The sequence below is a fragment of the Oncorhynchus nerka genome, linkage group LG18 (genome assembly GCF_034236695.1).
Source record: "Oncorhynchus nerka isolate Pitt River linkage group LG18, Oner_Uvic_2.0, whole genome shotgun sequence".
Lineage (NCBI taxonomy): Eukaryota > Metazoa > Chordata > Actinopteri > Salmoniformes > Salmonidae > Oncorhynchus > Oncorhynchus nerka.
This window is the reverse complement of record NC_088413.1, coordinates 61,584,360-61,598,542: the sequence shown is the minus strand read 5'-3', so window position 1 is coordinate 61,598,542 and position 14,183 is coordinate 61,584,360. Positions and strand designations below refer to the sequence as shown.

The 14,183-nt window shown below is 42.7% G+C and overlaps 1 protein-coding gene across 1 annotated transcript in view; it reads right to left on the bottom strand.

Moving 5' to 3' along the window:
- Positions 1-3,012: 3,012 nt before the first annotated feature.
- LOC115146280 (TOG array regulator of axonemal microtubules protein 1-like) overlaps positions 3,013-14,183 on the bottom strand; it is a 34,081-nt gene continuing 22,910 nt past the window's right edge. Inside the window, exons 14-22 of the mRNA XM_029688270.2 lie at positions 12,875-12,980; positions 12,353-12,588; positions 12,017-12,175; positions 11,775-11,901; positions 7,318-7,433; positions 6,898-7,078; positions 6,467-6,686; positions 6,294-6,380; positions 3,013-5,969 (exon numbers count right to left, since the gene is read on the bottom strand). Of these exons, the coding sequence (XP_029544130.1) occupies positions 5,710-5,969; positions 6,294-6,380; positions 6,467-6,686; positions 6,898-7,078; positions 7,318-7,433; positions 11,775-11,901; positions 12,017-12,175; positions 12,353-12,588; positions 12,875-12,980 (1,492 nt within the window). The 3' untranslated portion in view covers positions 3,013-5,709. The remainder of the gene's footprint in view (positions 5,970-6,293; positions 6,381-6,466; positions 6,687-6,897; positions 7,079-7,317; positions 7,434-11,774; positions 11,902-12,016; positions 12,176-12,352; positions 12,589-12,874; positions 12,981-14,183) is intronic.

The following is a 14,183-nucleotide window of genomic DNA, read 5'->3' as shown; positions in this document are numbered from 1 at the left end:
TTGTGAGGCACAGCTGAGTGAGCATAATCATTACCTTTTCTTTTTTTACTGAACTGATGGCCTGCATCTGATGTCAGATAGGGGATGGCGATAGCACTGGTGAGGCTGCCTCTCACCTGACTCACCTTCCCTCCTCTCTCCCTCCCTCCGCTGAGAAAAGAGGACACAGTCTTCCAGCTGATGGCGATTCATGTTATCACTCCGATGACCGATCAGAGACAGTGAAATATTCCTCAATATTAAAAAGGACAAGCCGCTAATAATAACAACGCAAGCTTTGGAAACACTTTGCTGTACTCATTCATTACAGCTGCAGTGCTGGTTGTAGTGTGAGTGGAAGTAGTGGGAACGCTAGCTTTGGGACACAAAATCAGGAACACGCTTATAGGCCTAAAAGTGTTGAACAAAATGTTGACCGTGCGGAATAACAATTTAACATGAACGTACTTAGAAGCTCTTTGCTGTATTCATTGAGTCTCAAGTCATCAACTTTGCTGTGCGCTCAAGGCTTCTTTTTCGAGGAAACTGTGCAGACACAGTGATCTAAGCAATAAGCAGACACATTAAATAGTTCAAAATGCTGACACTTTGCCTTCCCGCTGCTATGGCTGCTGAATCAAGTGCACCTAACACCAACAGCACAAAACACAAGGCTTTATCGTAGTTTTTACAGAAATGTTTGGTGATCATCTACAAATGCCTTGGTGATCACCTCCCTAGACACTGTCGTGCGTGAAAAGCCCAGGAGGCTGGCTATTACTGGCGCATAATGAAACCTGCGCACCTGACTCACTATCTGTAGGAGCAAACCATTTTTGTGAATTGGGTAGTACCAGTCAAAAGTTCGGACACACCTACTCATTCAAGGGTTTTTCTTTTGTGAAGACATGAAAACTATAAAATAACACATATGGAATCATGTAGTAAATAAAAATGTGTTAAACAAATCAAAATACACTACCGGTCAAAGGTTTTAGAACACCTCATTCAAGGGTTTTTCTTTATTTTACTATTTTCTACATTGTAGAATAAAAGTGAAGACATCAAACCTATGAAAAAAACACATATGGAATCATATAGTAACCAAAAAAGTGTTAAACAAATTGGGTTGATGTCAGGTAATTGTGGAGGCCAGGTCATCTGATGCAGCACTCCATCACTCTCCTTCCTGGTCAAATAGCCCTTACACAGCCTGGAGGTGTGTTGGGTCATTGTCCTGTTGAAAAACAAATGATAGTCCCACTAAGCGCAAACCAGATGGGTGGCATATCGCTGCAGAATGCTGTGGTAGCCATGCTGGTTAAGTGTGCCTTGAATTCGAAATAAATCAGTGTCACCAGCAGAGCACCCCCACACCTCCTCCTCCATACTTCACGGTGGGAACTACACATGCAGAGATCATCTGTTCACCTACTCTGCGTCTCACAAAGACACAGAGGTTGGAACCAAAAATCTTACATTTGGACTCATCAGACCAAAGGGTAGATGTCCACTGGTCAAATGTCCATTGCTAGAGTTTCTTGGTACAAGCAAGCTACAAGACCATGGTGCTTGCCTACGGAGCTGTGAGGGGAACGGCACCTCAGTACCTCCAGGCTCTGATCAGGCCCTACACCCAAACAAGGGCACTGCGTTCATCCACCTCTGGCCTGCTCGCCTCCCTACCACTGAGGAAGTACAGTTCCCGCTCAGCCCAGTCAAAACTGTTCGCTGCTCTGGCCCCCCAATGGTGGAACAAACTCCCTCACGACGCCAGGACAGCGGAGTCAATCACCACCTTCCGGAGACACCTGAAACCCCACCTCTTTAAGGAATACCTAGGATAGGATAAAGTAATCCTTCTCCCCCCTTAAAAGACCTAGATGCACTATTGTAAAGTGGCTGTTCCACTGGATGTCATAAGGTGAAAGCACCAATTTGTAAGTCGCTCTGGATAAGAGCGTCTGCTAAATGACTTAAATGTAATGTAAATGTAAGTATCTTGTTGTTGTTGTACTTTAGTACTGGTTTCTTTGCAGCAATTCGACCATGAAGGCCTGATTCACACAGTCTCCTCTGAACAGTTGATGTTGAGATGTGTCTGTTACTTTAACTCTGTGAAACAATTATTTGGGCTGCAATTTCTGATGCTGGTAACTCTAATGAACTTCTCCTCTGCAGCAGAGGTAACTCTGGGTCTTCCTTTCTTGTGGCGGTCCTCATGAGAGCCAGTTACATCAAAGCGCTTGATTGTTTTTGCGATTGCACTTGAAGAAACTTTCAAAGTTCTTGAAATGTTCCTCATTGACTGACATTCATGTCTTAAAGTAATGATGATGGGCTGTTGTTTCTCTTAGCTTATTTTAGCTGTTCTTGTCATAATATGGACTTTTACTAAATAGGGCTATCTTCTGTATACCAGCTGGTTGAGAGAATGCAAGTGTGCAGCGCTGTCATCAAGGCAACGGGTGGCTACTTTGAAGAATCTCAAATATAACATTTATTTTGATTTGTTTAACACTTTTTTGGTTTCCAAATGATTCCATGTGTTATTTCAGTTTTGACGTCTTCACAAAATAGTAACATTTATGAAAAACCCTGGAATGAGTAGGTGTCCAAACATTTGACTGGTACTGTATGTCAATGAGAACTAGCTTCTCAAGGAACTTAACATTTTCTACAATCTTTTGCTTTGCTATTATTTGTCATGTAACTAAACTAATTTTTGTATTTATTTACATGTAAATAAAAGCAAATCGTGTAAATCAGTGACAGTTGTCTTGTTTTAATAACAGACTCAGATGCTCAATCTTGTATGTCTAATCCAACTAATTGGAAATAGATCCTTACCTTACAGCGCCCTCTTCCTCAAGACAGTTAAAGACCAGGAGCACACATCTTTCCCCCTTTAGGCGACACAAGGCAACAAGGCCAACCACACTGAGCGGAGGCATTACAATGATGGCATAGGAAAGTTCTCTTTACAACAAAGATGTGAAGCAATAAAGTACATAAATAAAAAAACAAAGCATATAGTTTATAGAAATAAACACTTTAAATATCAGTCGGTCTTTCATCTCGTTAACAAACAATTTCAATATAATTTAAACATAGAATAGTGAAAGGCTACGTTAAGACTGGCACTATACTGAAACAGAATCACAGACCTGGGCTTCACCGTCTCTGTATCAGTCGTTAGTTTAAAGATAAATGGTTTCAATGTTACACTCAGCCAGTATCATTGGTTTACACCCAAAGTTGAGCTAGGCATCGGTGTACACACATACATATATATACAGTGGGGCAAAAAAGTATTTAGTCAGTCACCAATTGTGCAAGTTCTCCCACTTAAAAAGATGAGAGGCCTGTAATTTTCATCATAGGTACACTTCAACTATGACAGACAAAATGAGATTTTTCTCTCTCCAGAAAATCACATTGTAGGATTTTTGATGAATTTATTTGCAAATTATGGTGGAAAATAAGTATTTGGTCACCTACAAACAAGCAAGATTTCTGGCTCTCACAGACCTGTAACTTCTTCTTTAAGAGGCTCCTCTGTCCTCCACTCGTTACCTGTATTAATGGCACCTGTTTGAAATTGTTATCAGTATAAAAGACACCTGTCCACAACCTCAAACAGTCACACTCCAAACTCCACTATGGCCAAGACCAAAGAGCTGTCAAAGTACACCAGAAACAAAATTGTAGACCTGCACCAGGCTGGGAAGACTGAATCTGCAATAGGTAAGCAGCTTGGTTTGAAGAAATCAACTGTGGGAGCAATTATTAGGAAATGGAAGACATACAAGACCACTGATAATCTCCCTCGGTCTGGGGCTCCACACAATATCTCACCCCGTGGGGTCAAAATGATCACAAGAACGGTGAGCAAAAATCCCAGAACCACACAGGGGGACCTAGTGAATGACCTGCAGAGAGCTGAGACCAAAGTAACAAAGCCTACCATCAGTAACACGCTACGCCGCCAGGGACTCAAATCCTGCAGTGCCAGACGTGTCCCCCTGCTTAAGCCAGTACATGTCCAGGCCCGTCTGAAGTTTGCTAGAGAGCATTTGGATGATCCAGAAGATTGGGAGAATGTCATATGGTCAGATGAAACCAAAATAGAACTTTTTGGTAAAAACTCAACCCGTGTTTGGAGGACAAAGAATGCTGAGTTGCATCCAAAGAATACCATACCTACTGTGAAGCATGGGGGTGGAAACATCATGATTTGGGGCTGTTTTTCTGCAAAGGGACCAGGACGACTGATCCGTGTAAAGGAAAGAATGAATGGGGCCATGTATCGTGAGATTTTGAGTGAAAACCTCCTTCCATCAGCAAGGGCATTGAAGATGAAACGTGGCTGGGTCTTTCAGCATGACAATGGTCCCAAACACACCGCCCGGGCAACGAAGGAGTGGCTTCGTAAGAAGCATTTCAAGGTCCTGGAGTGGCCTAGCCAGTCTCCAGATCTCAACCCCATAGAAAATCTTTGGAGGGAGTTGAAAGTCCGTGTTGCCCAGCAACAGCCCCAAAACATCACTGCTCTAGAGGAGATCTGCATGGAGGAATGGGCCAAAATACCAGCAACAGTGTGTGAAAACCTTGTGAAGACTTACAGAAAACGTTTGACCTCTGTCATTGCCAACAAAGGGTATATAACAAAGTATTGAGATAAACTTTTGTTATTGACCAAATACTTATTTCCAACCATCATTTGCAAATAAATTCATTAAAAATCCTACAATGTGATTTTCTGGATTTTCCCCCCTCATTTTGTCTGTCATAGTTGAAGTGTACCTATGATGAAAATTACAGGCCTCTCTAATCTTTTTAAGTGGGAGAACTTGCACAATTGGTGGCTGACTAAATACTTTTTTGCCCCACTGTATATACATATATATACACATATATACACATACATATATATATATATACACATATATATATCCTTAACAAAAATATAAATATATTTTTTGATCACGTCAGTACATTTTGGTCATGCAAAAAGTAAAACGCTAAGACATGCCAGAACACCACTTCATCAACAAATTGTTACAATAAGATTTACAAACCATATACAATAGATACATTATATACCGCAACATCGTACAGCATACAGATTAGGCTAGTACTGTGCAATCACATATTTGAGCTATACAAAATATTTGAAATCATTAATCTTTACACTGACAAATCTTTTAAACAACCGTATAAGACATCTTAGAAATTTCACATCAAATGAAACAGCAAAAATATACATCTTTCAGGTCCCGTTTCCTTTTTGTGCATTTCAAATGTACATTCTTCATAATGTTGGCTCCGAAATGCGTACAATAAGATTCATAAAAAACAACAACAGCAACAATCATATGACGATACATACCAAGCCATATTCATGACGACAACTATCATGATAGTGAGCGACATCTTCAAAGTGCAAAGAGAGCAGGTTGTTGAGAGTGTAAGACCTGATGCCAACAGCTGAAGTCTCTGTCTGCCTGTGCTCCTTTATTAAAGGACACCATAGCTTGCTGAGAAGAGGGGTGATTTAAGGGCTCTCATCTTAAGGACTTTCTATACTCTGTAACGTTAAAAAAGTGCAGGCACTATCAGAAATGTAGAACATCTCTGTCTTTAAGGAAGGTCAGTGTTTCTGTTCTTCTGTCTAGGGGGGGGGGGGGGGTTGATTGTGTTTTGAAGGTTGTGTTTTCTGAGGGGCCCTCAGGGGTAGGAGAGGGTCCTCATGAGCTCGTTGAGGCTCTTGTGGACGTTGGCAGACTGGGAAGCGGCGAACTCTGCCAGCCCAGGCCCCATGTGGGTGTAGAGGGCTTGGCACAGGTTGGAGGTGGCTCCCCGCACGCTGCCACCCCGGCCGTGGACAGTGCCACTGTGGCTGGATGTGCCCAGGAGGTGCCACAGCAGGGGTAACGCCTTCTGTTCCACCATCTGGGGCTTACGGGGATATAATTCTATCACCAGATCTGAAAGACAGACCAGAGGAGAGGAGGGGAGGGAGGTTGGAGGATGAGGAGTCAGCTGGCAGAGTTCAAACATGTTGTAACAAGGAACTTATGAAATGCTGAGAGCATATGGGCCTGACATATGTTTCTCCCTCCTTTTAAGAGGCTAAAGACTCTTTGGGTGACAGGAAATAAAGACAGTTGCCAGTGCACTGTTGCTTAAGAGCTTTTGTCAACTCAGATCCAAATCAAAATGTTAAAAGCCAAATGAAGTTTACAAAGTGTCATCTATGTAACTTAGGTACTGAAGGAAATATCTCAAGCAAACTGTTTCAGTGAACATACCTGCAACCTTCTCTATGAGATCCACCTTAGCCTTACCACTCAGGAACTGGGCCTTGGTGCAGAAGGGCTGGAGGAGGAGAGCGTTATCTGTAAACAAAGTCAAACACAAAAAGTCAAGCTACGTTCAAGCCTCAAACCAGATGATGTGATGGGAAACATCATCAGACACCCACCCAGGTTTTGGATGAGTGTGTGGATGGCTCCAATAGCAGCAGTGTAGATAGCGTTGTTCTTGGAGTTGAGGTGATTGTCCACGATGGCTGGGACCAGGATGTAGATTACCTGGGCAAGGTTATCCTTCATCACAGTGACAATCTTCTGCAGAGACTCTAGAGCGTACAGGTTGACCTTACTGTTGGACTCCTGCAGTCTGGCCTTAAAGGCATCAAACACCTGCGAGAAGGACAGAGAGATGAGAGAAGCATTACTACAGATTCAACTATGCTTACACAGGCCATTTTATCTATGGTACTTTGCATGGTTGATTTCGTCAATAAAATGTATAGCTAGTATTTTTTGTGATAGTCAGAGGAGTTCGGCCTTTAGGATGTTAGGGTATATGAGGCTAAAAAATATCCAGTTTTGTTCAGCTGACATCAGTTACCGGAAAGATACTGCTGATGACCATGTTGGGGTTGTGCTCGCAGTCCACCATTAGCTGGTCGATGCCCTTGATGCGCTCTCTAAAGTCCTTTGAACCCAGCAGGGCTGTGAGCTGCTTGATGTACTCGATCTTGTCTGCAATGCTGTGAGCTTGAGGTCTTCCGTTATACTGCCCAGACTGCCTGCAGATACACAAACAGTAGGTAAGACATGGAGACGGAGTTCATCCTGATGGATACACACATGAACAAACTCTACATTCATTGACACAAACTGTGCTAATGCAAAAACAAACAGCAAGGCTAGCCATGGCTTCAATCATAACAGTTCAGTATATAAGAGATGTTGACTTGAAGAGAGACTAAATTCAGGGATAGTATGGAAAGTGCTACATGTTTCAGTTGGTGCTGCGTTTTCCCACCTGTTGACCACTTTGAGTGGTTCCCTGTTGAGAGATGAGGCCCTCACTGTCCCACTGCCAGGGTGGGAACGCCGGCCCCTGGCTGACGGGGTGTCCTGGGGCATCTCTCCCAGGCCCTGCAGAACACATTAACACACGTAACTCATAGATCACACAAATGTACAGTACCAGTCAAAAGTTTGGACACCTACTCATTCACTGTATAATTGTTTTTATTACTATTTTCTACATTGTAGAATAACAGTGAAGACATCAAAACTATGAAATAACACATATATAATCATGTAGTAACCAAAAAGTGTTAAACAAATCGAAATATATTTTAGATGTTAAGATTCTTCAAAGTAGCCACCCTTTGCTTTGATGACAGCTTTGCACACTCTTGGCATTCTCTCAACCAACTTCAACTGGAATGCTTTTCCAACAGTCTTGAAGGAGTTCCCACATTTGCTGAGAACTTGTTGGCTTATTTTCCTTCACTCTGCGGTACAAATCATCCCAAACCATCTCAATTGGGTTGAGGTCAGGTGATTGTGGAGGCCAGGTCATTTGATGCAGCACTCCATCATTTACATTTACATTTAAGTCATTTAGCAGACGCTCTTATCCAGAGCGACTTACAAATTGGTGCGTTCACCTTATGACATCCAGTGGAACAGCCACTTTACAATAGTGCATCTAAATCTTTTAAGGGGGGTGAGAAGGATTACTTTATCCTATCCTAGGTATTCCTTAAAGAGGTGGGGTTTCAGGTGTCTCCGGAAGGTGGTGATTGACTCCGCTGTCCTGGCGTCGTGAGGGAGTTTGTTCCACCATTGGGGGGCCAGAGCAGCGAACAGTTTTGACTGGGCTGAGCGGGAACTGAACTTCCTCAGTGGTAGGGAGGCGAGCAGGCCAGAGGTGGATGAACGCAGTGCCCTTGTTTGGGTGTAGGGCCTGATCAGAGCCTGGAGGTACTGAGGTGCCGTTCCCCTCACAGCTCCGTAGGCAAGCACCATGGTCTTGTAGCGGATGCGAGCTTCAACTGGAAGCCAGTGGAGGTGGTCAAATAGCCTTTACACAGCCTGGGTCATTGTCCTGTTGGAAAACAAATGATGTGTGCAAACCAGATGGGATGGCGTATTGCTGCAGAATGCTGTGGTAGCCATGCCGGTTAAGTGTGCCTTGAATTCAAAATAAATCACAAGACTGTGTCACCAGCAAAGCACCCCCACACCATCACACCTCCTCCTCCATGCTTCACGGTGGGAACCACACATGCGGAGATCATCCGTTCACCTACTCTGCGTCTCACAAAGACAAAGACAGATTTCCACTGGTCTAATGTCCATTGCTAGTGTTTCTTGGCCCAAGCAAGTCTCTTCTTCTATTGGTGTCCTTTAGTAGTGGTTTCTATGCAGCAATTTGACCATGAAGGCCTGTTTCACACAGTCTCCTCTGAACAGTTGATGGTGAGATGTGTCTGTTACTGAACTCTGTAAAGCATTTATTTGGGCTGTAATCTGAAGCTGGGAACTCTAATGAACTTATCCTCTGCCACAGAGGTAACTCTGGGTCTTCCTTTCCTGTGGCAGTCCTCATGAGAGACAGTTTCATTATAGCGCTTGATGGTTTTTTGCGACTGCACTTGAAATGTTCATAATATCTTCATAATATGGACTTGGTCTTTTACCAAATAGGGCTATCTTCTGTATACCACCCCTACCTTGTCACAACACAAATGATTGGCTCAAATGCATTAAGAAGAAATTCCACAAATGAACTTTTAACAAGGCACACCTGTTAACTGAAATGCATTCCAGCTCTTGAAGCAGGTCGACAAAATGCTAAGAGTGTGCAAAGCTGTCATTTAAGGCAGCTTTAACATTAGAAGCCTCCTCCCTAAGTTTGTTTTATTCACTGCTTTAGCACACTCCACCAACCTGGATGTCCTAGCCGTGTCTGAATCCTTGCTTAGGAAGGCCACCAAAAATCCAGAAATTTCCATCCCTAACTATAACATTTTCCAACAAGATAGAGCTGCCAAAGGGGGCGGAGTTGCAATTTACTGCAGAGTTCTGTCATACTATCCAGGTCTGTGCCCAAACAATTCAAGCTTCTACTTTTAAAAATCCACCTTTCCCAGAAACAAGTCTCTCACCATTGCTGCTGCTTGTTATAGACCCCCTTCAGCCCCCAGCTGTGTCCTCGACACCATATGTGGATTGATTTCCTCCCATCTATCTTCAGAGTTCTACTGGAAACTTATATTTCCCTCTCTAACTATAAGCATCAGCTGTCAGAGCAGCTTATTGATCACTATACATGTACACAGCCAATCTGTAAATAGCACACCCAACTACCTCATCCCCATATTGTTACTTATCCTCTTGCACCCCAGTATCTCGACTTGCATATCTATCACTCCAGTGTTAATGCTAAATTGTAATTATTTCGCCCCCATGGAATTTATTGCCTTACCTCCCTACTCTTCTACATTTGCACACACTGTACATAGATTTTTTGATTGTGTTATTGACTGTACATTTGTTTATGTATAACTCTGTGGTGTTGTTTCTGTCGCACTGCTTTGCTTTATCTTGGCTAGGTCGCAGTTGTAAATGAGAACTTGTTCTCAACTGGCCTACCTGGTTAACTTTTTTAGGATAGGGGGCAGCATCGGAATTTTGGATGAAAAGCATGCCCAAAGTAAACTGCCTGCTACTCAGGCCCAGAAGCTATATATGCATATAATTGGTAGATTTGGATAGAAAACACTCTAAAGTTTCCAAAACTGTTAAAATAATGTATGTGAGTATAACAGAACTGATATGGCAGGCGAAAACCTGAGGAAAATCCATCCAGGAAGTGCCATTATTTTGAAATGGCTGTTTTGCCAAATGAAAGCCTATCCACCATTTAAAGGGATAGGACCCAGTTTCCGTTCTCTATGGCTTCCACTAGTTGTGAACAGTCTTTAGTCATTGTTTCAGGCTTTTATTCTGAAACATGAGGGAGAATGACCACATTGAGTGAGTGGACCCTGGGGTGACCCCAGAGCTGGTTACTGCGCACGACCGAGAGCGTGCTTTTCTTGTTTTTCTTTTATATTGAATACGTTATTGTCCGGCTGAAATATTATTGATTATTTAGGCTAAATACAACCTGAGGATTGATTGTAAACATTGTTTGACATGTTTCTACGAACTTTACGGATACTATTTGAAATTTTCGTCTGCCAGTTGTGACCGCATTTGAGCCATTGGATTACTGAACAAAACGCGCCAACAAAATTGAGGTTTTTGGATATAAAGATGGATATTTATCGAACAAAACAAACATTTATTGTGTAACTGGGAGTCTTGTGAGTGCAACCATACGAAGATCATCAAAGGTAAGCGATTAATTGTATTGCCATTTCTGACTTTCGTGACTAATCTACTTGGCTGCTAACTGTTTGTAATGTTATGTGTGCTGAGCGCTGTCCTCAGATAATCGCATGGTTTGCTTTCGCGGTAAAGCCTTTTTGAAATCTGACACGGCGGCTGGATTAACAATGTATTGCCCTTGTGATTTTATGAAAGTTAAATATTTATATTAATTTAATTTGAATTTCGCGCTCTGCAATTTCCCCCGGAAGTTGATCCATATGAAGTTAAATAAAGTATAAATAAAAAGGCACAAGGTGGCTTCTTTGAAGAATCTCAAATATTAAATATATTTTGATTTGTTTAACACTTTTGGTTACTACATGATTCCATATGTGTCATTTCATAGTTTTGATGTATTCTCTATTATTCTACAATGTAGAAAATAGTACAAATAAAGGAAAACCCTGGAATGAGTAGGTGTGTCCAAACTTTTGACCGGTACTGTAAATTAAGTGCAGCAGGTTCATACAAGAACCCCAACTGATAGCATCAGCTGATATTGCAGCAATTAGATTCATCACGCTACCTTAATATGGCGGTTTATTTAGTTGACCGGGTTCTGCACACACATTCTAATGGCTGCTGCCCAGTGCCATGTGCTGGTGTTCTTGGTGACATGCCATTGCTGTAACACGTTACTCACCATTAATTTCTGTTTTCTGCTTTCCCACCACTCTCCCCAGCCTCCACTTGTTTGGGCTCTGCTTTTGTACAGTCAGAGGCATTGGTATAGTATACCTTGGCATTGGTATAGCTACCATGAAGGAGCAGAGCCTAACGCAAAGACTAATGTACTGCATTTATTGTCGTCTTTTCTAATAAATGTTTAAACGAATGTGGCGTTTCCTGTCTAACCTGCTGCTTTCTTACAGTAACAGTGTCTTGTCTCAAAACGCAAGTCCCCAGCAAGGGGAGACTAAAATAGACAGGAATGACTCATAACAGTCCCACACACCTTCTCAGTTAGACCGTGTTCTGTACCTTAGTGTTCAGTGTGGAGACAGTGTGCTGTACCTTAGTGTTCAGTGTGGAGACAGTGTTCTGTACCTTAGTCTTCAGTGTGAAGACAGTGTCTCTGATGGGAGCCAGGTCTTTGGCAGGGATATATTTCTCCAACATCTTATCGAAATCACTGTGCAGTGACAGAAATAACAGCATCCGGCGTCCCTGGTACCTGAGGAGCAAAACAGCCTCAGAGTCAAACAATGTCACTCACTCTATTGATTACAGACACACCTGCTACTATTAAAACAAACACTCATTGGTATTGAACAGAATTCCCTCCCTACCTAGCTTCCTGGGAGGAGTCTTGTGCCAGCTTGGTGACGGCAGGTAGTATTCGGTCGGTGAGGTCTTTCACTCCAGACAGCAGGCGGGCAGCACCAATGTTCTCCATCAGGTTGGCCATGTGATGACCCGCGCACTTCCTCACCACACAGTTCAGGTGACTGTTCACAAGAGACAATATCAGGGATGTGGTCAGCGCCACATAGAAAATAAGGCCTAATGACCTATTTTAATGATAAGATACAAGCATGATAAAAATGTAATGTCTACACGCAAAGCATGTAGCCCTAATTCAGGTAAAGAACTGCTAAAAGTGCTCTCTTGTGAGTGTGTCTGACCTGAGGCCGCTGGTGAGCAGAGCATTCAGGCTGCGTGTCGGGGTGCAGTGTTGCACCATGCTGTCCAACGCTGCATCCACATCCTGTCTGATGAAGGCGTTGGACTCCCCAGCTTTCTGCAGCAGAGCCTTGGCTGTGCCCTCCAGCTCCTGGTCCATGCCCTTCTGCAGAGCAGTGTACAGCTCACCCATTGCCCCAACCGCAACACGGGACACACCCGAACGAAGGTTCCTCACCTGAGGAGCAATACACTCAGATGATATCATTAAATCAGTTAGATAAAAATATATATATAATCAGACATCTGAGGAAGGATGGTCAAATGAATGGTCAAATATCCTCATCAGGACATGGGAAAATCAATCATTGAGGGCTAAAGTCTACAAGAACCACCCTGTATTGAATTGATTGAGGCAGAGATTATGAATAGAAGGGGATTGGATGAAGGTCCCCAGGACAATGGACTGCCGTTTCACGTGAACATTTATAGAAGACTAAAAGAATGAGGAGTCGTGGTCGTACCTCTTGGATGAGTGCGAGACAGACGTCATGCAGCCTGTTAAGCAGTATGTCTGAATGGTACAGCGTCAGACCACGGAGAAAGGTCAGGCCCTCAATCTTCTTCTCCCTTCAATCAAAAATAGAGAAAAATACATTTTGTAAATCCAATCCATTGCTTATATGCATAGAACAGTCATACATTGACTTTTGACATAGGGTCTTACTAGACAATGTTGAAGTATAGCATCTGGTTAAAGTAACTGTCCAGTTACAAATGAAAAGTCCAGTGAAAAGTAAATATTATGTTAACTCATACCCAAATAATGTTGTTGACTCGTCCTATACTCGTATTTCTGGCCAAAGCATAATTTGGAGAGAATACACTTAAAAACTCAAACTCAAACTGCAAAAATAACATTTAAAAAATATATTATGAAGGCTACAACCTTCGGTCTGCTGTAACAGATATTACTGTAGCACAAGCAAGACGCAGTCTACACATTGCATTGGGGCAAATCTATCAGCGTTTCTGCCATATGGCCAGAGTTGCTGAATAAAGAACACCATGACATTGACTGCCTGTCTGCCTCCCAATAGCCAATGTTTGCACATTAAATCGATGTTGACTGCCTGTCTGTGTTTTGCTTGTTTGATATGCTGCATACATATAGCTTGCCTAAATAGCTGCATATAGGCTAACTCACCTGAAAAAATAACATGAAATCGCTACACTGCATGTTATGTGGTGCTTATGTTTGCAATAGATTACTGTTACAACAAAGAACTACGTGTGTTCAAACTGTCTTTTGTGTTTACGCAGCAGCGGAGCACTGAGCAGCAGCTGAAAGGAGGAGGAAGCAGTAGCGGATCCTGCAGGGTCCTCCCGAGTGGCGCAGAGGTCTAAGGCACTGTATTTCTTTGCTAGAGGCGCTACTACATTCCCTGGTTCGAATCCAGGCTGTATCACATCCGGCCTTGATTGGGAGTCCCATAGGGCGGCGCACAATTGGCTCAGCGTCGTCCGGTTTTGGCCGTCATTGTAAATAAGAATTTGTTCTTAATCTGACTTGCCTAGTTAAATAAAAACATTTTTTTTTTTAAATGTGCAGAAATCCCTATATACACTATATAGAAAAGTATGTGGACACCCCTTCAAATTAGTGGATCTGGCAATTTCAGCCACACCCGTTGCTGACAGGTGTATAAAATCTAGCACACAGCCATGCAATCTCCATAAACAAACATTTACACTATAATGGCCTTACTGAAGAGCACAGTGACTTTCAACATGGCACGTCATAGGATGCCACCTTTCCAACAAGTCAGTTCG